The sequence below is a fragment of the Engystomops pustulosus genome, chromosome 2 (assembly GCF_040894005.1).
Source record: "Engystomops pustulosus chromosome 2, aEngPut4.maternal, whole genome shotgun sequence".
Taxonomy (NCBI): domain Eukaryota; kingdom Metazoa; phylum Chordata; class Amphibia; order Anura; family Leptodactylidae; genus Engystomops; species Engystomops pustulosus.
In genome coordinates this window covers 133,713,202-133,737,051 of record NC_092412.1, presented here as the reverse complement: position 1 = coordinate 133,737,051, position 23,850 = coordinate 133,713,202, and the positions used below count along the sequence as shown (strand labels likewise).

Here is a 23,850-nt window from a genome sequence, read left to right as displayed (position 1 = left end):
CACATAAATAAAGCATAAATGCATGCATATATATGTGTATATAGACAAAAAAAAGTTTTTTAGCGACACACTCCCAGCTCTGCTAAACCTCCAGACTAATAAATGCAAGGCTATACCTGGTCTGGATACATGGGAGTAGTCATCCCACCTAGCTCTCAGACTACTCCAATAAAAGCCGGCCCGGATCAGCTGCATCAAGCAGCTGTGCTACTTTTAAATAAGGGTAAGAAACCTGAGGGCGCGTTCACACGTCGCATTTTGACCTGCGTTTAAAACGCATATACAACAGCTGAGGAGAGGTGATTTGCCTAATTACATCATTGTTAACATTTCCGTTAACAATGCGTTAACGCATGCGTTAACATACCTAAATGGTAATGTAATTACTGTAGGCAAATTACCTCTCATCAGCTGTTGTATATGCGTTTTAAACGCAACGGAAACGCAACGTTTGAACGCGCCCTAAGGTTCCTGATAAAGATTAGCAGCTTACTTCACTGAGGCCAGGCACCTTGGTGACACGTATTTGCCTTCAACCATGATACCGTGTGCCTTATCACACTATATACAAATACGGTATACGTATATATTATATATACATATGCTGCATGGGTGTGTCTGCTGTATGTGTGTGTATAAGCTGTATGAGTGTTTATGGTGTGTATGTGTGTATGTGTTGTATGTATATGCAGCATGTGAGTATATGGTATGTGTATATATGGTGAGAGTATGCTGTATGTATTAGTATATGACAGTGATGGCGAACCTATGGCACGGGTGCCAGAGGTGGCACTAGGAGCCCTCTCTGTGGGCACCCAGGCCATTTCCCACACAAAGTTCACCATTCAGGAATCAAGAAGCAAGGCGGAGTGGACAGAGCTGGATTATGATTGTAGAGCCTTCTTCGGACCCATGATTCACCCTGTTAAGGGGACCTTAGAGGGAAACTACAATAATAATCCAAATTTCTCCTTCTTTCGTTTGAAACCAGTGAGTTACTTTAGTTACTTTACATTGGCATTTGGCACTTTGTGAAAAATATGTGGCTTTTGGTTGAAGTTTCGGCACTCGGTCTCTAAAAGGTTTGCCATCACTGGTATATGATGTATGTATACTATGTGTATGTACTATACAGTATATGTGCAAATTTGATGTGTACAATACAATACAATAAAGCTTTATTGATCCCTTAGGAAATTGTGGTGTACATGGCTCCAGCATTTAGAGTACACAAAAGAAAAATCATAGACAGAAACAAAGATGATAACACATGAAATAGTGGTACAATATGGCTTGGGGGGAAGGGGTGCTTTCTTTGGAGGGGCAAGTGGGCGTTAAGTTGGTTTGGCTGTTCCTTGAGTCCATTTATTGTAGAAATCGATGGCTCTTGGTATAAAGGAGATTTGAAACCCTGTTGTTCGGCAGCTGATCTGCCTGTACCGGTCACTTCTTGTTCTCCGTTGTTGGAGAAGTACTTGGTGCAATGGATTTAATGTGTTTTCTGCAATGGAGATAAGCTTGCTACGACTCCTAACCTGCCAAATACTGTCGATTGGGCTCAGGCTATTGTCTACAATGCCTTGTGGCCTTCTGGTGATTTTGGCCAGACTATTATATTCCTTCTTTTTAATTGACCCTCCACAGACAATGGCATAGTATATAATGCTTGGGATACATATACTGTATAATACTGTATGTGTGTATATATAGTCTGAGTTTGTATATACTGTATGTATTAGTGTATATACCAGTGTATATGTGTGTACAAATATGTATATATTTTTTTTAAGAGGGGGGGGGGGGGACTATGCAGAAATCGGCTATGGGGCATAAGCTCTCCTAGTTACCAGCTGTTCAAAACTTCTTTATTCAGTGCTAGATGAGGGGGTTAGAACAATTGCCTAATTATTTGGATCACAAAATCTGCCGCAAGGACAGTACACTACATATACAATGAAAGGGGATCTACAAGTGATACATGACTCAACCCCACAAAAGACACAACTTTAGCCTTGATGTTGAACTGATACATTATTCACATTTAAATATTAGTTTTAGAATGTATCTTTTTAGACAAGTCTGTTGAAGGGTAGAATATATCAAAAATTTCAACTTGGGTAAGCCTTTTAGTATTGTACATCTAGATAAGGTGGCAAAATATAGCAAACTAACACAGAAACCACCACCTTAAATGTGCAAATAAAAGAGATTTACTAAAGCGATGTAGCATGATCTCCTTCTGTCTCTTGTGTAGCAGTTGACCCCCCAGCATGAGCTTTCGTAGATTAATCTCACTCAAAGACTATAATGCGACTGAAGATTAATCACTGATCCCAAGAGAGGTTAAATCATTGTTTACGCTTAATCCTAATTCATAGTAGCATATCTTGGAACAATATTTATTTTGTAACAGACATCCTATCACAAGAGATCTGGTGAGCAGTAACTACTGTAACTGCTAGATGTAATTCTGGCCCTGGCATGTGTATAGGAAGAGGGACGGGATCCAGTCTATGTACAGAACTGCGGAATATTAACCTAGTGTGACAGAAATAATTTGATTCGAATACACATTTCACTATTGCAATCCAAAACAGTTCACTATTGCTATACACGTACACATTTTCCATATTTTGGAGGGACTAACATAACTGGCCCTAATAATTGCACACTTCTGCTGTACAGATCATAATCTGGGATTACGGATTAGCATGACTCCTAAATTTGAATGAAATAGGTATGTAGGTTTTGCATCTATAATCCTGGTGCTTGTCTTGTCAGGGCACCAGGAATGAATGTTCACCACTGTGTGGATCTGTAGCTTTGATGAGATTTGGATTAGGGTTTTTTTTTTTTAAATATAATTGTGAAATAAAAACACTGGATTTTTGTTGACAAGTGTCTGTAATTTACCAATAGTTGTACATGCTATAATATTACAATATTTAAAGGGGTTGTCCATTTTCAGCAAATAATTGATATTGTTACTTATTAAAAAGATCTACAATTTGCCAATATACGTTCGGTATCAATTCCTCACGGAATTGATACAGAAAGTATATTGGAAAATTGTGTAACTTCTCATTACACAAGCAATATCAATTATTTGCCTAAGGTGGACAACCCCATTAAGCAATGTGGATAAAAGTGCACCAGATTTCAACCATGATGAGCCGCTTTATTAAATCTAGGGCGCTGTCACACAATCCAGGCTAACGGTCAGTTCATGCTTGCATGTTACACTCTCTGTGTAAGAACAGTATTACGGAAACTAAAAACAGAAGGTGAACCTTCCGTTCATCTCCCATTCTTCATAGACTTCAGTGTACAAAAGGTTTCCTTCCGTTATACTTTCATTATTAATAGTGAATTTGATGATGGGCGATTAGGCGAATAGTTTTGTATTAGTTAGAACTGATGCTTAGGCTAGAAGCTTGTGACCATGGTTGGTCCATGAATCCATGAATATATGAGCAAGGAGTCTCTGCTACCATGAGGAACAGCAGTGCCAATACTGTAATCATGATTGGTATACAGAGCCGCTGTTTTGGGAAGAAGGGATTTATTGGGGATTGGGGACTGACCATGGTCCTCTGCTTTTAGTCTTACTATTGGTCCTGTTTTGCTGACAGGCACAAAGGGGGACAATTACTATGGGATTTCCATCTTTTATGTGGCTCTCCCACCGAATTTTCTCAGTTTCAACCCATTTATTAGTGATCAGTGCCAGAATAAATGTGATTTTATTCACCTCCACCAACTCTGCTCTGAAAAGGGGCTTGGCTTTTGTGGTGCGGTGACACAGACACTATTAATATATGTGTCTTTTTCATTTTTTGTCTCTGGTAAGTGGTGGAGAGTAGTCCAAAAGAAAATTGGACCAGCAGGCACAGGCCTACCCTTGGGAGTCACAGCTGTCCACATGTGGAAGTTGGAGTGCTGATAATCCGGTGGACACAGCGGGCTCCCTCCTCTGGATATTATTTTGCACACCACTTGTAGATGGATGTGGGCTTTCAGAAGATAAATGACTCTCCACATTTACATTTCTTGTGTCCAACTCTGACTGGATGCCATGTGATGCCAGCCGCAGCAGAAATGTATCCCTGGATAAAACTCTTTTATCCAGAATATATGATAATGGGAACATGGGAAGGTCTCCTATTTCTCTGAAAACTCCAGTGCTGAAATTGTGCTGCGAGCGAAGCGCTGCGCCGCCGCTAGATGTCCCCTCTCTCCTCTATCACGGGCTCACCGCAGTCCCTTGAATGGCCGCTGTGCGTCCGCCCAGGCTCCACACTCCCAGGCGCAGTACCCTATCACTCGCCTGGGTGTCCCTTTCCTCGACGCTGCCTGGGCGGAGACAGGAGCCGGAAGTCGGATCCACAGGCACCGGACAGACCGGCGGGGAGAGAAGTTCGCCATGTCCGGGTATATCCCGGGACAACTCCCGGTGGATCGTAACCAGGAGAACGAGTTTGTTCGGGCATATGAAGGAGTGCTGGAGAGATATAAAGGTACCGGCGATGAGGGCTGTCATGCACATGATCAGGGGAGGGTCGGGCTATGTGCACTGCTGCTGCCAGCCTGGTACATATGGCACAGCACTGGGCATTGGCCTCACAGATGCCGGACACAGCAGTGACAGCTCTGCGAAGGCTGGGGATGTGACATAATACGGACGACACACGTACAGTCCCCGAGCAGGCTGCTAGTAGCACGGGAATGGAGGCCCTGGGAACGTGACACTGCCTCCAGAAATGTAGCAGAGCTGAGGTGTCATTTAACTCTTTGAATCTCCATAGCAATCCGGTGTAAACCCACATGTAACACTGCATAAAGTGACAAATTCACCTCTGCTACATGGGGAGTTGTATAGTGCTGGGACATGTCTGCATCTTGTTAATGCCATGAAACAGGTGAATAAAGAATGTCCACTTTATTCATGTCATGCTATGAGGCTTTATGTTTACGTGTGACCCTATGTGAAAGAGTCTGGGTGTAACAGCCAAGTGTTCAGCAATGGGTGTAACATTGATATAGGAAAGGATAATGCTGTGGTAGAAGACATAAGTTACAGCATGGGTGTAGCAACCTAAAGAATAAGGGGTGTGTCAGTAATGCAGGTTGTCGGGCAGGACAGGGTTAATACCAGGGGGTACAAGGTCATCATTTCTAGGACATTGGTTTTGCTCTAGTGGTTTCTCAGTGTGAGGATACAGGGCCTCTGTGATGTTTCCTAACAATAGAGTGGCTCATTGCCAGTAGCGTCTTAATCATAAGGTGGGTGACGTGATATGAGAGTATATAAGCTCAGAAGAAACACTTCATTGTCTATGTGCTAGCAGCCATTTTTAGGTACTGACATTGCAGCTATCCCTCCTATATGGCTCAAATGAAAGTTGAAGAGGAGTTTAGTATATTAGGTGTCCTATCTACAGACATAACGAAACTGCATTGTGCTATTCTTCTAGCACAGGTAACCAGCACTTCATCAGTTAACACTCAGTTTTCTCCTGTCACCTTGGATTTCCTTGTCCTGTATAAAAGCTTTTGACCAACTGTGTTTTTGTCTTCTTTTCTATATCCAACATTTACAGCTGGTTAAATATTACCTCGTATATAAAACAAATGGCTGCCGTTTTCACTAGAAACATAGTAGGTGGGTTAGGGAGTTCAGTTATGGCGTATGATCCCACTCAGGGGGACTGGTGTGTTGTTCCTGTGAGGTAGTGTAACGTTATAGATATGATACCTTCTGTAGGGTTACACAATGTCTCCCTGGTGTTTATTCTTGTATAACCATTTATATGGACATGAATACACAGTACAGAAATGTGAAGCACTCCCTCCTTCCCCTTTTGTCCACATATTAAAATACCTTTCCTCTCCTGTAGCCAAAGTGTCAATATTATATTGGATGAGCGTTAATTTAGGAAACATCTGTCACCAGACGTAATTCTTATACTACCGGTAAGATATGCGCAGCTCTGAGGAGCCCTGGTGTCAGTGTGTGGTAGCATACAGCACAGGTAATGCTATAGTCATTTATAAAGAACCCTCTGCGGTGGAAAGACACCCTCTGTGACAAGAATAGATGACCCTCAGGGTGTAAAGTTCTTTTGAGATAAATGCATTAACTCATTATCTTTCTTTTGGGGTGTCAATTTAATATTTCCTAGAGAAATAGTTATATTGATCAAGTAGATGCGATAGGTAGCAATGTAATTGGTCACTTACCCCCTGTAACTAAAATAGGTCTGTTCTGCATCTTCTCTGTGGCATGTTTCTTTTACGTTTGATGTCACTTTCTAGGGGTGCTCTCTGTAAAGTGGAATTTCTACACCCTGAGGGTACCTGCACACTGAGGTGCACAATATCGGCTCGCAAACAACAGCTGTCTGCAGTTGTGTATCATTGGTGTGTGAGGTCCGCTCACACACCAACGACAATGCTCAAGCCACAGATAAGGGCAGAAATAGGACCTGCTCCAAAATTTGGGGCTCAGTTGGCTCATAAATGGGGTCGTGGAAGCCACAGCTGTGGGTATGAGCCCCAAGAAATACATGGAGACCTGCAATATCTATTAAAACAATGACTAGCACACCTAATAATAATAAATAATATTTCCTTTATTTATTTACATAGCACCTACAGATTACGCAGCGCTACACAGAGCTTGCCAAATTGGTCCCTGTCTCCAATGGGGCTCCCAATGTAAGGGCTCATTCACACGATCGTTCATGGGGACATACATGTGGCCGCATATACGTCCTCATAGACACTCATAGACAGCAATGGCGGCCCGGCGGTGGTACGGTGCCACACGTGTGGGACCGATCCTTGCACAGACACCGTAAAAAGGCAGAGCATGCTCAATCTTTCTGCGATTGTGCGCCCGTGCGCTGTTGTTTCCTATGGAGAGAGGAGGGGTCACCTCCAGCACATGGGTGTATGCCCACAAGGCGGAGCATACCGCGTGGGAATGAACCCTAATCAACTTACTAGTATGTTTTGGAGTGTGGGAGGAAACCGGAAGACCCGGAGTAAACCCACACAAACACAGAGAGAACTTACAAACTTTTTCCAGATGTTTATCCTGGGACTTGAACCCAGGTCCCCAGCACTGCAAGGCTGTAATGCTAACTACTAATACACACACGCAAAATAATGTTTCTTAATGATTGATGGTTCATGTAGCTGCCTTGGGGCAATAAAAATGTACATTTTTAACAAATAATGTTCTGTATTTTATCTATTTGTTAACAGTAAAGTTTTACAGTAGATTGCCTACCATGAACTTGCCAGCAAATAACTTGTCGCTATGTGCAGATCTCATCCGCATAGAAGGATTGAAATGTACAGTGCTGTCACCTGCAGCCTATACATGCAGAGAAACCTTCATTTCTGGGTAGTTTCCCTGACAAATCTCTGAAGCATGTTCACACCATATAGCCCCAGCTGTAGGTGCAGCAAGGACATGACAGCGTTTAGGGTGTGTTACTCTGAGCGGACATGAAGTTATCTCCAGTTGTGACAACAGCTGTAGGTTTGACAAGAATGTGACAGCACTGTTCCTGTGCTGTGTAAGTTGTAGGGCTGGGTATTGTAGTGGAACATTAGGAATAATGTTTTTCTATGTGATCTGTTAGTCTAGGGCGAGATTACATATTTACAGTTTAGCACCTATGTATGTAAAAGTTTGTCATAGAGCCATAGTGCGACCCAGCATGCATTGCAGGTGTTCATAATGATATACTGATATACAAAAGGAATTTGACAGACGTGCTTCTTAAAGCTTAGAGGTGTCTGACATGGAAGGTGCGGCAAACTAGCAGAGGTGTGTCTGCCTCCAGGATAGACGCTGAGAGGGTAAATCAGGTGTGTCCCAGACACTTGCTTCCTTCCTGCATCTGTGCAATCTGTCAAAGCACTGGAATAGGGGCAGGGGTAACAATGGTCTTCAGATACTAATAGTGGGACTGGTCAAACTAGATCAGTGATGGCAAACCTTTTAGAGATCGAGTGCCCAAACTTCAACAAAGACCTGCTTATTTATCGCAAAGTGCCAACACAGAAATTTAATTTGTGATTTATACTACCTTCTCTGTCACAGTTTTCATTGATACCAGAACCCTGAGAACACCAATAAAGCAGAAAATAGTCCCAGGTAGAGCTGTCACTTCAAAATAGCTCTGTGCACAGCAAGTCCTGGGCTGTCTGGGACTGCAGGAAGATACCTGGAGTCATCTCTGGTGATGGCCTGAGTGCCCACAGAAAGAGCTCAGAGTGCCACCTCTGGCCACCAGTGCCATAGGTTAGCCATCACTGAACTAGATCATAGAAATGACAGCCTGTTCACTGATGCTCACCATTGGTTAGGATGTAGGAAGCTGGTGTGATGGTAATAGGACGAATGGCCAAAGGACAATAGAAGGTAAACAGCATCAATGGAGGTCACCTTCAGCGGAAAAAGAAACTGCTTAAAGGGAACCTGTTACCAGGGACCTCATTTTCACTAAAGACAGATTGCAGAATTCCATTACACCTGCAGTGCAAAGATGCCATTCTGGCTTCTCTAAGCATTTGTATAACAATATAATTGTGCGTTTTAACTTGCCTGGCTTCCTGACAGAATCCTCTGGTAAGTCCAATGATTTGCTTTGGTTTGGATGCATTGGGGGACTGATGTAGGCTCACCAGGCAGTGAACTCTGTCCCTGTGTGAGTGAAGGAGCAGAAGGGAGGAGTTGTACAGGAGCACAAAGGTGGGGGCTGAAAGCTGAGGAGTGATTGAGCAGCATAGACAGGTCACTTTTTTTTAATTCATCCAAACCAAAGGAAATCCAGGGACTCCTTGCCACATGATTCTGTCAAAGCCAGGTAGGTTAAAACACACAATTATATTGTAATGCAAATGTTCCCTATAAGAAATACAATACTTTTAAGGGAAGCAACTGTACTTTTTATTTGTTGGACCTATAAGGATAAAAGATACAATGCAGCTGTCACATATTAAAAGTATGTAAAATGCATTATTTGGGGCATTGATTACAAATATCAGCTTTTTGCTATATGTAAAATGTAAAGCTGAGATCACCTTAAACAATAAACAAGTATTGGGCATTGTTGACATTGTGTGTGCGCTTTTTTGGTGGATGCAAATATTGGCCAACGTATGCCAGTGTGTTGGCATTTAGTGGCTTGCTTTGTGAAAGACTCCCATGTAGAAACATGTGTATCACAGGATGCACCCATAAAGAAAATGATTTGTTGACCCTTTTTCTATACAGTTTGCGAGGCTAATAAGACACTTCATCTATACCAGAGGTTTCCTGCCAAATGACATTTATTCCTTGTCCGCAGGATAAGACGTATCTGCCTTATAACTGGGAGATACCCAGCGATAACAAGATGGATGGATCATTAAAATAAAGCTGTATATGCACAACTGTGTCATATAGACAATGTGAATGGTGTTATAATTGTCTGCATACGTTTCTTCTGATCTATTCCCATCTACAATACAACAGTCCCATAGAAGTGAATGGTCACTCATATTATTTGTGGGACAACCATTTAATTGGAGCCCTATGACTGTTCTGTAGTAATTTTAACCTTCTAGTTTCTTTAAAAAAAAAAAGCACAAAAATGATGCCACATGTGAACTTGGACGCATCTGGTTGTATATTATGTCGGTATTTCATTTTTATTGCAATAAGGGCCCTTTCATACACACATTGGCAACAGAAGTTTATGTTTGGATAATTAAAGAAAACCGGGCCAGATCAATGTCTGGATACTGTTTTACAGATAACTTGGTTACAAATTACTATTCAGTAAAATAAATAATTTAAGAGCAACATTTAAATTTAATGGGAAAATATAAGTCCTTAAAAATAAAAACAAACTAATGAAAGCTGTTAGGTCCCTGCTTCCCAGGGAACTCCTTCCTGTTTACTGCAGTAAGAGAACTGCAATGTTAAGCTATGCAGTGTGCGACCAGAGATAAGTATAATGATAGTTGGGCTCTGTCTGTCCGTCCTTGTTTTCCAGCTTCTGATTGACAGGGATATCTCTGGAATCCAATCCACGGCTGCGGAAATCCATTTGTCTCTCATTAGACTTGCTTCTCCCACTCCTCCATTTGTAATTTTATCTTAATCAATGTTTATTGGGGAATGGGTGGGGGGACAATGGAAAAGAAAATGATTGTCACTAGTATGTCAGTGATGTAACAGAAACAGTAAAGGTATAAAAAGAACGGGGGGAGAAGACACATAGGGGGGGATGGGAAACACGAAAGATTGTGGTCCAGCGGACTAGCAAGATAGAAGCGCCTACAGCTTATGAAAGGAAGAGATCTTGGAAATTCTGGCTACCATCTCCTCCATTCTACTGATCTCATCCTGATCATGATGTTCTTAGTAGCTAGTTTGTCCCAGGTACCATTGTAATTGTAGGATCACAAGTCTTGCACTCCAATGTTCATAGATGAATGTGTTGGGCTTATAGCTGTAGGTACTGTACTGGGACCACACTGTACCTTTTGTATGGCTCTGATTCAATACGCAAACATTTTTATTTCTTTGGCTGCATTGGCTCCAAGGATCCTGTAACATTAGTGTGGCAACAATGTGTACATTAGCCTAATGTGATCTTGAATAACACCAGTCTTTTTTTGCTGGTAGGGTCACATATGATAGTTTTCCTCTTGTAACCAGCAATCTTGTTTGTTATCTTGAATATCATCTCGTCAGCACTACCTGCAGTTGCTGTGAGTGAGATCTGCAAGGCAATTATGTTTCCTGGAGGCAAATATTTCAAGTGTTGTTTGCATTTTCCATATTTCAGTTCCCGTAGAAAAAGATATCTCAGTTTAACCGGATATATTCCAGTGTGTACAAGCATTTAATAGCGGTGTACTCAGTCAAAAGCATTTACTGTTTCTCAGTATATGTATATGGATGTTTTTGCATGATTTTGAGGTGAATTTTCATGTTTTTAGTGACATGGACAACTGGCAGAGTACTTGTGTGCGGCAAAACATATTTTCAGGCATGTTGTAGGGACTTGTCATTTCCTGTATATCAGAAAATAGAACCTGTGTAAGGAAGCCATTGTATACAGGGAAGGAAGCTGCTTTTATTCAAGTTTGGGATCATAAGGACTTCACTTATTGTCAGGGTAGCAATAAAGTTTAGGCTGAAGCCGCTATACATGAAAAAGATCAGATTTACCTACAAATGACCAGACAGTCTGCATACACATGTATGCCGTTTTCCTGTCCATGTTGGGTCACAGTACATGGCTTGTGTATTGTATACTTGAGATCAAAATTAGAGATCAGTGTAAAATCATTTGAATTCTTTTCAGAAATAATGTAATCTACATTGATCAATGTTTGATGGATTTTTTTGTAAAGGGTATACCATAACACTAGAACAATGACCAAAGTATATCAACGTAAAAACCTTAATTTTTCAAAAAAACTTGATGACCATAATTTGAGAACAGAAATGACTGTAGCACAGAGAAAGATTAGAACTACATTTTCTGAAGGTTATAAAACTCAGCAAGCAGTAGGAACTGTACAGGCCTTTGCTGTGAATGACTTCAGCACATCTGTGGTCACAACAGAACATCACTCATCTCTGACACTGCTCTGGTGGGTTTTTTGTCTACTCTTCCACAATTATGTGACTGTTGTGGGATTCTTTGCCATAACTTTGTTACCAAGGATTTTCCAGAGGTTTTTTTATCGAGTTTAGATCAGGACACACGTGTTGTTTAAGAAGGTTCTGATACACTGTTGCATTCACTCTGCCACTTTGGAATCAGTCTTTCCCCATTTTTTAGATGAATGTAATGGGGCACACTTACTTACCCGGTTCCTGCGCCATCCCTGTTCCGGACAGTCCGTTGAGTATGAACTCTGCTGCGATTCATGAAGATCGTGTGCCCGATATCTTGCATGTGTCGCTTCCCCGATCAGGTCCGCCGGAGTTCACCTTCTTCTTCCCGGTGTATGTAAGTGCATGGCTTGCGGCACAATTTTTAAGTTAAATCCCGCGGTTTGTCAGAATCCGTCGTCCGACGGCCCGCCCCCAATTTGTGTTGCAAGAAAGCCAAATTGCGCCAAAAACCCCTTTTAAATCCCTGTCCCAGCGGTGCAAAACGGAAATCGTCGGGATGTCCGACGAGAGTGAGATCCACGGGGGCCCTTAGTAAATAAGCCCAAATGTTTCCCATTAGACCCAAATAAATTAAACTTACTTTCATCACTATATGAACTGTAGCCTTTTGATTCTTTCTGCTAACGAGAGGTTTGGTCACTGCATATAACAAGACAGATCCTTACCCTGTTCAGTGTTGAACTTGGGAGCAATTCCATCTTCAGTGTTTGCACAATTACCCATGAAGAAACTCTGCATTATCCTGTCCTCTTTTACATTTGTGTTTTGAGGGCTACGGGCCTACTTGGGAAACTTGAATGAGTGGCTGCCATTCAAATAGGGCTTGTCAGATAATTAGGGAAATTGGCACCAGGTGCCAGATTACACCTATAACTTGCAGTATCTGAAAGTCTTCTCTAATTTTGATTTGTTCTTTATAATCTATAACATTTAATACTGCTATGTTACTCATGTTAGGATATATTCACAGGGGACTACACAATGACCTTGACATTTAGGAAATTGTGTATTTGTATCTCCAGTTTATGTTTAGCTCTTATTCATTTTTAGCCTATGTAATGTACAGTATAGTATAATAGTAGATAAGGTTGAAAAAACATGTTGATCCATCAACTCCAGCCTATAACACTACAAGTCTGATTGCAATTAGATTTGGTAGAGAATCAAACCTTCTAAGCCCCCATTAGCTTTTATTAGTTAAAACTAGCAAACTAGTTTCACATGAAACAAGTTAGACCCTAACTTGCTGATCAGTGGGGATCTCGGTGATGAGAACCCCCACAGATCACCAGAACAGGGGGGTCTGATGTCCCTCTATTGAACCTCCTTGTTGCTCCCCGAAATGAGCAGAGCAGCCGGCCGTGCAGGTCTGTGCTGCCCCATCCATGTAGTTGACGGAAAGGGCCTAATTTGTTTTGTGGGAAGCCCTTTTAATTGGACTTTGTATGGGTCTACTATAACCCCATTTGCTACCACTTCTTTCAGTCAGGGAATATGGGACACTCTCTTGCTTGTGGTGGGACAGAGGACAGTAAAGAAACTTGAGATCTATGCTACGGATTGGTGCCGGGAGAAGGCATTTCTTCTTTTGGAAATGGCTGAGTAAATTAGGTGAACTAGTAAAAGAAAATTGTATGTTTCAGTGTATTCTGCTTAGGGGAGGAATGAAAGTCCAGAAGAGCTCCAGGCTCCTAACACGTACTGGAAGTGGACATGTGATGCGGTTACAGAAGGGTTTTATATGATACATTGTAAACCCTAATTCTATCTATAGAATCAGACTGTAACTTTTACTGCAAGTTTAGCTTGCAAGGAGCTCATTTGAGTCTTTTTTTTTTTTTTTTTTTTTTTTAAAAGTCATTATTTTTTTTATCAAATAATGTGGTGTCTGTCTAAATAAAAATCTCTTTCACATTGTGTTAAATGAAATGTAAAAACATACCTGACCTCTCTGTTCTAGTGCTGCATTACAGCGCTTTATGGAAATAATGAAGATATGCTTCGGCACCAGCTCGCCCTGAGCTGGTGCACGGTATTTGATGCTTATAAGTACAATTTTAAAGTGGTAGGTTTCCTTTAAAGCAGTTTTTAATTCTAGTTGGACATCCTTTTTGACCTCCCTTATAAACAAACCATGTGTTGTTAACAGATGGCACAATTCACTTGGGCAAAGTGAATGTATGATTCAAAATTGCGTGGTTAGCCATCCACTGGATAGGTGATACTGTATATGTAATACAAGTGGGTCCATCTAGTAGAACCTCTCCTGATCAGCATACTGGAGAACCTTGTTCCTGCTTACAAAAAGGTGTCCATCCAAGGCGGTTTTGTAAAACAGAAATGTAGTTTAACTATCTAATGCTTTGGAATACATTTTTAAGGAGGTGCGCTCCCCACCTCTCCTCTCAGCTCTCTCTATAGCGAGATGTGCTGCTGGGTGGTACGTACAGCGCAGCAAGGTATGGTGACAGGCGTATGTATTCACCGTACATTGCCGTGCTACATAACTGCTGTTCGTACATCATGGGAATGGAGCCCAAGGTTCTATTCCCATAAATATTTTGTATGATCTACCTAAATAGCGTGGTCATAATGATGATGAGCCTTATTATTACTGTACATTTATCATGTTTTATCACATTATTATTCAGAGTTGGAAATTGAGGAGGTTTGCCTTTGACTCCACAGCCCTGGTTCCAACACTTTTAAAGCATGAATTTTCAAGAAACGTAATAATCCTGAGATTCTTTAGGCTCAGAGGCTTAGAATCTGCATTTTTGTAGGGGTTCTTTAGGAATTTTATAATTTTTCTTTTAACATTTTTTTCTTATTAAAATAAAGAACCATTAGGTGAGCACAGGAGCCAGACAAGTTTGCCTTGTAGTGGGATGGTTGGTAGAGGACGGCAATGAGCCCTGTTTAACATATTTGTAAGGCAAAAGGTTGGTGCAGCTTTGATGCTCCTTTCATGGACTGGTCGTGTTGGCGTGGGTGTTTTTGGGGGGACTGGTTTGGCTGGCTTAGCAGCTGGTTGTGTGACACCTAGCAACTGGTTTATGGATTCCCAGCTGTTCCTCTCTCCCTCAACTAGAATTTCTGGTGTCTGCTCAATTTGTCTTAACCCTTTGTATTTTTTAAATTCTTGAAACAACTGCATGCCATAAAAGCTCAGGGGCGTCTTGTGCAATGCTGCACTTTTTAAGGGTATGTAAAGAATATGGATCTATATTTTATGTGAATATATCAGCAGGAGGAAAGTGATTCCTCTTTTCTTTCTGATGTCTCCCTTTTGTGTACTTGAGCTAATGGGACTTCCTGTTGTGGGAAAACTGGGAATTTACAGGAAATTGTTCTATTGGTGTAACTAGTTTATCATTAGACATGTCAGCTCAGACTGCTGGATATGGTTGATGTTTTACTTCAATAATACTAACCCTTGGCTTCATCTACAGTACACAACATCAAGACTTCCAGTATAGTGGAGAATCACGTCATATAACAGCAGCTTTTGCAGGATATATTTTATATGCTATAAACATTTTCACTTGTGGTTTTAATCTTGAATAATAAGATTATATCCCCATGGGAAACATAGCTTTATTACTGTAACTAAGTTTTTATATTTTCTTTATGATTTTGAGAGGGGCACAAGGGCCAAGGAATTAGGGATAAGGTATTAGGAATTTTTTTTTATTCCAACACTTAGAATTAATACACTATGTTGTGTGACAAGCCAAACACAAATCCCAAGAACTGAGGTTATTTAACTCTGTGGCAGTCTAGGAGATGTCTCCGCACTGGACCCAGCTTTAATTCAGCCCTTCAGTCTTGACTTCTACTAATGCATGGGGAGACCCTGCGATGTGAGTGGGCACAGTACCTCCGCACATATGACTGGTTGCTGTCCCAGCCATCACATCTCTACTAGATTTCCAGGTTGCATACCTAAGTGTGTTTTAAGGACCCTCTAACACTCTCAACAAGGCAGTGCCTAGAAGTATTGCTTTATAGAATGTATGCCTCCTTTTCCATAGCGTCCCCCATGACGGCCCCAACTGGAGGATGACCCTTGACCTCTGTAGGGACAGGAAGCAGAGAGGTTAAATACCCCACCCCGGCATCCGTACACCAGTGGCTTCCTGTCCCTACACAGGGCAGGGAGTAGAGAGAAGTCTCTCCTCATCCCCAGTAGTTGGGACGGTGAGGGGGGACCAGTGTGGCGCAGGGAATCGTCCCTTACCCTAAGGCAGTCTCGGCCTCGATCGGACTTCGGTCCTTTCCTCTGCCACAAGACAGAGATGCCTTCTTCTCCGGCTCTGCCCGCGGCTCTGCGCAGCTAAGGACACCCGGAGCGTGTCCATCGCGGAGGTCACGTGGGCCGGCCGCCGTCCGACTCTGGTGACGACTTCCGCCGGAAATGACGGGACCGGATGTGACGTCACGATGGCGCGACCCGGAAGCAGGAACGTGGAGCGGTAAGCTTGAAAAAGCAGGTATTCACGTTGATCTGAGGTCTAATAGTCGCACTCTGGTCCTGACGAGAGTAGTCGCTAGAATCGGACGCTATTCTGAGCATTTTCCAGCCAACAAGGTCGGTTAACATGCTGTATGGTTGCCTCATATGTGTCATATGTGTTATATACAATTCAGGTCTATATAGACATGTGTATATCTTTCTTAGGGGCTTGTGCTGTGTAACCCTCAAGATACCTCAGGTACTCCCTTGTTATATTCCACTTGATTAAATGTCACAGTCTATCTCACATTTCTATAAATGTTTAGGCTTGCTGATATCAGTGGTCCCACAATTGGGAATATGGAGACACATGGCATGGAGGCTTCAAGTCTGGACCTCATATCCTTGAACCCTGTAAGTAGGGTCAACCGGGGATAGGGTGGTGGGTCACCCACATGTCCCTATATTTTCACATGAGGTGTCGGTTACGGACTAATTACCTCTCCTTCTCCTTGGCAGGAGCCCAGGGAAAAGGAGAAGGATAAAGGGAGAGCTAAAGATCAGTCCGGCACAAAGAAAACCACTTCCAAAAAGTGTAATATGTGCTTAGAGAAACTCCCTACGGACTATAAAAAGCCGGTCTGTAAAACCTGCGTAGATAATCTACTCAGAGAAGAGAGAACCTCATTTGTGGATGAAATGCGTAGCTTTATCAGAGAAGAAGTTAAAACATCTATAGCATCATCCATAACAGCTTTCATACCTCAGGAGCCTCCACATAAAAAACAAAGAGTTATAGAATCCATGTCGGATTATACATCAGACTCAGAAGGGACCAAGGAGTCTACGGATATGGAGCCAGGTCCCTCAAATTCAGCCAGTAAGATGGAGTCGAGATATTTGTTAGCATCCGAAGATCTGGAACCCTTACTAAAAGCTATGAGGGATACCCTCAAAATTGAGGAAATAGAAGAGACCAAATCTATTCAGGATGAATTATTCGGACTTCTTAAAGTTAAGAAGAGGCGAGTGTTTCCCATAAATGACACTCTTAAGGAACTAATACTAGAAGAATGGAGAGAACCGGAGAACAAGATCTCCATATCTAGAGAATTTAAAAGTCGTCTGTCCTTTGATGAAACAGAAGCCAAAATTTGGAACGCTACCCCTAAAGTAGACATCCAGGTCACAAAAATGACCAAGAAGACAGACCTCCCGTTTGAGGATGCAATCCAGTTAAGAGATCCCCTGGATAGAAAGGCGGACAGCCTTCTAAAGAAGACATGGGAGTGTGCCATGTTGAATCTAAAATCAAATATTGCCACAACATCCATGGCACGGACTCTCTTTCATTGGATTACCGAACTGGAGGGTCATGTTAGAGATGGTACTCCTAGGGAGATGCTATTGAGTACATTTTCAACGTTGAGAGCAGCCACCGCCTTCATCGCAGATGCCTCAGCGGAAGGAGTTAGAATAAGTGCCAAGGAAGGGGCACTATCAAATTCAGTTAGAAGATCACTTTGGCTTCGCCAGTGGACTGGCGATTTCAGATCGAAGTCAAAATTATGTGGTATTCCATTTGAAGGGGAATACCTATTCGGTTCCGAACTTGACACGCTGTTGGAAAAAGCGGCAGACAGAAAGAAAGGGTTTCCGGAATCCAGAAGTAACCAAAGAAAGCAGCCCTTTCGAGACTCTAAGGACAGAAAACAGCCCTTTAGAGGGAAAGGCAAACAGGGCAGGTGGAGCTACCCTAAAGGAGGGAGAGGAAAGGGCTTCCTTCTCAGTGCCAGCAACTCGGCCCCAGCGTTTAGAAAACAATGACGCCAGGGTGGGGGGAAGACTATTGAAGTTCCACTTCCAGTGGACTCAGATAACATCAAATCCCTGGATACTAAGTATTCTTCGGGAAGGTTACCATCTAGAACTAACCTCTCTTCCCCCCAGAAAATTTGTTTTGACAGAGCAGCCCTCAGGAAACCTCTCAAACTCGCTGTGGTCAGAGATACAAAAACTCATTCAGTTGGATGTCATCATCCCGGTACCTCAGACACAGTTAAAAGAAGGACACTACTCTCCCCTCTTCTTGATAAAAAAACCGAATGGCTCTTTCAGGATGATATGCAACCTGAAGAATCTGAACAGGTACATACGATATCGAAAGTTCAAGATGGAAACAGTGAGCTCGGCAGCAGTTCTGATCCAACCAGGAGCGTCTATGTGTACGATAGATCTGAAGGACGCATATTACCATGTGCCAATACATCAAAAATCTCAAAAATTCCTCAGATTCGCAGTACGATCACCTTGGGGAGAAGAGGTCCACTATCAGTACAAGGCGCTGCCTTTTGGGATTTCTTCGGCCCCCAGGACATTCACAAAGATCATGATCGAGGTGATAGCTTTCTTGAGGCGGAAAGGGATTCTAGTCATCCCCTACCTGGACGATCTGTTACTGGTGGCCAGTTCGAAACAAGAGCTTATACACCACCGAGATTTTACAATGAGGATCCTACATCAGTTAGGATGGATAATAAACCTGGAAAAGTCCAAACTAAACCCAAGTACAGAGGTTGTGTTTCTAGGAACGTTATTAGATTCGATCCAGCAGATGTCCTTCTTACCGCCAGAGAAAGCAACGAGACTAATGCAACATGTCATATTGTTTCAAAAAAGAAGTCATTGCACGATAAGGGAAGCCATGAGGATACTGGGCCTTATGACATCTTCCATACAGAGTGTACAGTGGAGCCAGAGTCACACCAGAGTCCTTCAAAGTTGGATATTGGCCTCCTGGGACAAAGATCCCCAACATCTAAATCAAAAGGTCCAGATTCCGGAAGCTGTCAAGCAATCCCTGGAGTGGTGGATAGATACTTCCAACCTGGGAAGAGGGATATCATGGCATCCCTGGCCAGTGATAAATATCCGGACGGACGCAAGTCAGTCAGGATGGGGAGCGGACATAGCAGGCCTTCCCGTTCAAGGTCTTTGGCCGTCCTCGACCAGATCCCGTTCCTCGAACTTCCGAGAACTGAGAGCTGTACTAGAGACTTTAAGAGCAAGTGCTCAAAGCCTGAGGGGAAAACATGTAAAAATTTATTCAGACAACACCACTACGGTGGCTTATCTCCGTCATCAGGGGGGTACCAGGAACCCCGATCTCCTCAATCTTTCAGACAAGATATTCATCTGGGCAGAAACCAACATCCGCTCTCTTTCAGCCACCCATCTAAAAGGAGAATTGAATCAAGTAGCGGACTATCTCAGTCGTCAGACGATAGACCACAACGAGTGGTGTCTAAACGAGAACATCTTTTCAAGTCTCATACAAAAATGGGGACAACCAGTGACAGATCTTTTTGCCACCAGCAAAAATACAAAAGTTCCTCATTTCTTCTCTCTGGATCCAAATACTCCGGTTTGCCAAAGGGATGCCTTCAGCCAGTCCTGGAGCGGACCTCTAATGTACGCATTTCCTCCTATACCTCTCATAGCGAGAGTGATTCAGAAGATCAGAGAGGACCAAGCAAAGGTTATACTCATTGTTCCCTGGTGGCCAAAGAGGAACTGGTTTCCATGGCTAGGAAAGATGGCATTGGAAGGACCTGTCATGCTGGAACCTCTAAACAACCTTCTGTTCCAGGGTCCAGTTTACCATCCAGATCCACAGGCTCTCCGGCTCTCGGCTTGGATCCTGAAAGGCGATTGCTGATATCCAGGGGACTATCAAACAAGGTAATTTCCACACTCAAAGCGAGCCGCAAACCAGTTACCCACAAAATCTATGCCAGGATATGGGGAAGATTTGTGTCTTTTTGTGGCAGGACTCCTCCTAACCAAATGTCCCCTAATGTCTCACAGGTGCTCGACTTCCTGCAAGCAGGGTTTGACAAGGGCCTTAAGACGAATTCCTTAAAAGTCCAGATTTCAGCCCTCAGTGCCTTTTTCGACACCCCATTAGCCGAAAATAGATGGATCCAAAGGTTTGTCAAAGCTACGGCTAGACTAAGACCTCAAATAAAACAGAATATCCCCAATTGGGATCTTTCATTAGTACTGGATTATCTCACAAAAATACCGTTTGAACCTCTGGAGTCGGTCAAGCTTAGAGAATTAACGCTAAAACTCACCTTTCTCATAGCCATAACAACAGCTAGGCGTTTGGGTGAGATCCAGAGTTTGTCTATTAAAGAACCTTATCTTAAAATATGTGAAGATAAGATTGTACTAATGTTAGATAAAGCCTTTACTCCCAAAGTAGCTTCATCTTTTCATCGTAACCAAGAGATTATTCTGCCTTCCTTCTGTCAGAATCCAAAACATCCCAAAGAACAGGAGTGGCATACGCTAGATGTCAGAAGATACCTGCTACATTATCTTGAAGTTACCAAATCCTGGAGAAAAGACAACAACATTCTCCTACAATTTAGAGGAAAGTGCAAGGGCAGAAAGGCTTCAAAGGCATCCATCGCCAGGTGGATAAGAACAGTCATCAAAGAAGCTTATGATGCCAACAACCTGGACATTTCAGGGACCATTAGGGCCCACTCGACCCGAGGAGTGGCAGCCTCCTGGGCGGAAAAACGGGGCGCCTCGTTAGAGGACATATGTAGAGCAGCTACCTGGTCTACTCACCTAACTTTTGCCAAACACTATAGGCTAGATGTTCAAAGTGCTAGAGACCAGTCCTTCGGAAGGAAGGTCTTACAAGCTGTTGTCCCACCCTAATTATTTATCTGGTACATCTCCAGTTGGGGCCGTCATGGGGGACGCTATGGAAAAGGAGAATTATTCTCACCGTTAATTCGGTTTCCATTAGTCCACCATGACGGCCCATATATATTTCCCACCCTGTAATTTGAAAAAAGTTGAAATTGCCTATTTGTTCTGTGTGCATTGATAACATACAATAAATGGGTTGCATCCAAGGCCGGTGTAGTTATTTGGAAGCCACTGGTGTACGGATGCCGGGGTGGGGTATTTAACCTCTCTGCTTCCTGTCCCTACAGAGGTCAAGGGTCATCCTCCAGTTGGGGCCGTCATGGTGGACTAATGGAAACCGAATTAACGGTGAGAATAATTCTCCTTTTTTATAGTCTCTATATCAATCAATGAAGGAAGTAATTATATTAGAATTGTATTAGGTAATTAGGTAATAGCTCTTTTTTTATTCTATTTTTTGGCCATGATAATTGGGGCTATTATTTTGCCGTGTTCTAGTATGAGCATTATGCTTTTCAGCAGCCGCATGATCATCAGTAGCAATGGTCTGGTTGACATTTGGGCCTATAGTTTTCTAGGCAAGCTAGTGCAGATAACCTGTGACATCATCACTTACAGTAGTGGAGCCAATGCTGATGTTTTCTATAGTGGTGTTATTTACTGTAATGCTATCTGTGACATGAATGAGGTGACTGCTGTATTTAAAATCCCTACAGAATTAGCAAGTGTAAGTCCATTAATAGCCCACAGTTAGAATTGTAAAGTTTTATTTTACTTTTTTCACTATAGATGCTGACACAAATTTTTTTAAGGATCATTGAAAATCCCTAAAGAATGTTAAATTAAAACTTGGTTAAAAAATAGGCAAAGTTCCCTTCCTGGTAATATCATATACAAGTGCTTCTCAATAAATTAGAATATCAGCAAAAAGTAATTTTTTTTTCAGTAATTCAATTCAAAAATTGAAACTCCTTTATTATAGGACAACAACCTGCTGTGGTTGAAATTCTCATCGGGGTTGCACGCCAGGTAATAGTTTGTCCTCTTGTCTGTCACATTGGCGCCACTTTGCAGTTTTTGGCATCTATTTCCTTATCACTGCTCGTGTTTTCGCTTTTGTGCCTTTCTGTCAGTGGCTTATTTTGTTACATTAGTGTTTAGCCTCATTATATCTGTCTTTATATCAGTTTATTGTTCTCATTTGTAATAAAGATTACTGTTTCTCGTAATTTTGTTGAAGGCTTGATTCTTATTCCCTCTTTTTTGTTTTTTTGGGGTATTTTCTACATACTACAGGGGGCTGGCAGGCTATCCACTACAGGGGGCTGTGACCAATGCTTTTCCCACCCTTGTCTTATACCCCAGTCAATAGGTTTTCCCAGTTTTTTGTGTTAAAATTAGGGGTCTCGGCTTATACTCGGGTCGGCGTATACTCGAGTATATACGGTAACTAAACACTACACCTGTTTTAAGTTCATCTGTTTATAATGACTCTCTATATAAGAGTTTCACTTTTTTAATTGAATTACCGTAAAAAAGAACTATCTGCTGATATTCTAATTTATTAATAAGCACCTGTATATGATACTAACGGGAAAGGAACTATACCTATTTCTTAACCAAGTTTTATATTAACATGTTCTTTATATTAAATTTGTTTATGATAGGTCAACTTGGGAAGTTGTGCTTAAACTAATAAATTATGAGCCATGCTTTCTGTCACTGGGATATATGCCGTATACGGTACATTAAATGTGAATGCATTCTAATAAAGAGTTTGACATAAGAGACTGAAGCCACCAGAGATCTATGGAGAAATGTAGAGGAGGTGAACACTAGTGTAAGCGGTAATGATGTTTTATACAGTTGAAATGCAGGGTTTATGTGGCTATCATGGATTTGGAAAATCTCTGGCAGTAGGGAAGTCAGTAATAATTTACATTCTATCACTTATGTTGGTTTTCTAGGCCATTCTCTCGAAAAAAAGGTTTTTTTAAGCCCATTGTAATATTTCACATATTTGCCTGTATTTTTTATGTTTTTTTGGTGACTTGAGAAGATTTAGTTCTGTGGGCTCCAGCAGAATAAATATTTGTGGCATGTGATAGATCTGCTCTTTGGGGATCACATATTGCACAAGTCTTTAATATAATTCTTTGCATTCACTGTATTCACATCTCTCTCCTGAATCTGCCAGCTGTCTGGGAGCAGGTGAGGAAACCCAATCTCCCGGCCGCACTTGTGCTCAGCTATGACATGTGTGGACCGTTTCCTCCAGTGTTTCATTTGGTCCTTGCATTCTTAATGCTGGGATGCTCGCTGCATCATGCAGAGGTGGGGATATCTCTGGACCGGCTCTTAGTGCAGTTGTCTGGGGATCTTTGGAATAGTTGGCATTGTCAGTGTAAAGTGCAGAATAAGGACTTCCATGTTGTGATCTTCATGATCTGCTGGTTTCCTAGAGCTGTGTAAATTTACCTGGAGCTCCTTTGTGCCCCCTCATTCTTTGCATGACCTCTTGATGCACAGTGACCGTGTGTTTGCATAGAGTGGGGGTTGGTGCTTTGAAGCTGACTGTACAGGGATCATTTACCTCTGGGTGATAGAGGTGCAGGTAGCTCTACCGGAGGGGGCCATGAGTATCACTAACTACAGAAAATTTCTACACGACCTAAACAGCCTTAAAGGTAAGTCCATTCCCCTTTAAATATTCTCTAGGCAGGGCTGTACATTTTCTACATGCCAGCTGATTATTTCCACAAAACCTATGCATATTGTGTCAGCTCTGTATTTCTTCTAATAATTTTGTTTGTTACAGTTCATTTACAAGAATTATATGCCATGAATGTGTGGAAAAGCCTCATGGTCTCCAACCATTGTCATGTAGACTAGCTTGCTAACTATAGCTATAAAAAAGCAGTACATATATAGAAGACCTATGTACGTAAACCATGTGTGCATTCATCTCTAT

At 42.1% G+C, this 23,850-nt stretch overlaps 2 protein-coding genes and 1 long non-coding RNA gene across 17 annotated transcripts in view; 2 read left to right on the top strand and 1 right to left on the bottom strand.

Moving 5' to 3' along the window:
• Positions 1-23,850, top strand: part of MACF1 (microtubule actin crosslinking factor 1) — a 209,448-nt gene that overhangs the window by 51,195 nt on the left and 134,403 nt on the right. The window contains exon 1 of one of the 13 annotated variants that reach the window (XM_072136529.1): positions 4,358-4,517. The exons of the other annotated variants lie outside the window; for them this stretch is intronic. Coding sequence (XP_071992630.1) covers positions 4,424-4,517 — 94 coding nt within the window. The 5' untranslated portion in view covers positions 4,358-4,423. Of the gene's footprint in view, positions 1-4,357; positions 4,518-23,850 lie in introns of those variants that run through there. 13 annotated transcript variants of the gene reach the window in all.
• LOC140118516 (uncharacterized) overlaps positions 1-23,850 on the bottom strand; it is a 77,612-nt gene that overhangs the window by 37,237 nt on the left and 16,525 nt on the right. The window contains exon 3 of one of the 3 annotated variants that reach the window (XR_011853207.1): positions 9,595-11,082. The exons of the other annotated variants lie outside the window; for them this stretch is intronic. This is a non-coding gene — a long non-coding RNA (uncharacterized lncRNA). Of the gene's footprint in view, positions 1-9,594; positions 11,083-23,850 lie in introns of those variants that run through there. 3 annotated transcript variants of the gene reach the window in all.
• On the top strand, positions 15,745-17,984 carry LOC140118513 (uncharacterized). Its single transcript, XM_072136516.1, has 2 exons — positions 15,745-16,565; positions 16,671-17,984. Exons 1-2 carry the CDS (start codon positions 16,470-16,472, stop codon positions 17,976-17,978), a joined length of 1,404 nt encoding a protein of 467 aa, XP_071992617.1. The 5' UTR covers positions 15,745-16,469; the 3' UTR covers positions 17,979-17,984.

Bases quoted from the DNA above. Each gene is read 5' to 3' on its own strand.
- LOC140118513 (XM_072136516.1), top strand. From the start codon at position 16,470: ATGTTTAGGCTTGCTGATATCAGTGGTCCCACAATTGGGAATATGGAG. The intron at 16,566-16,670 runs GTAAGTAGGGTC...TCTCCTTGGCAG, and splicing joins ACCTCATATCCTTGAACCCT to GAGCCCAGGGAAAAGGAGAA.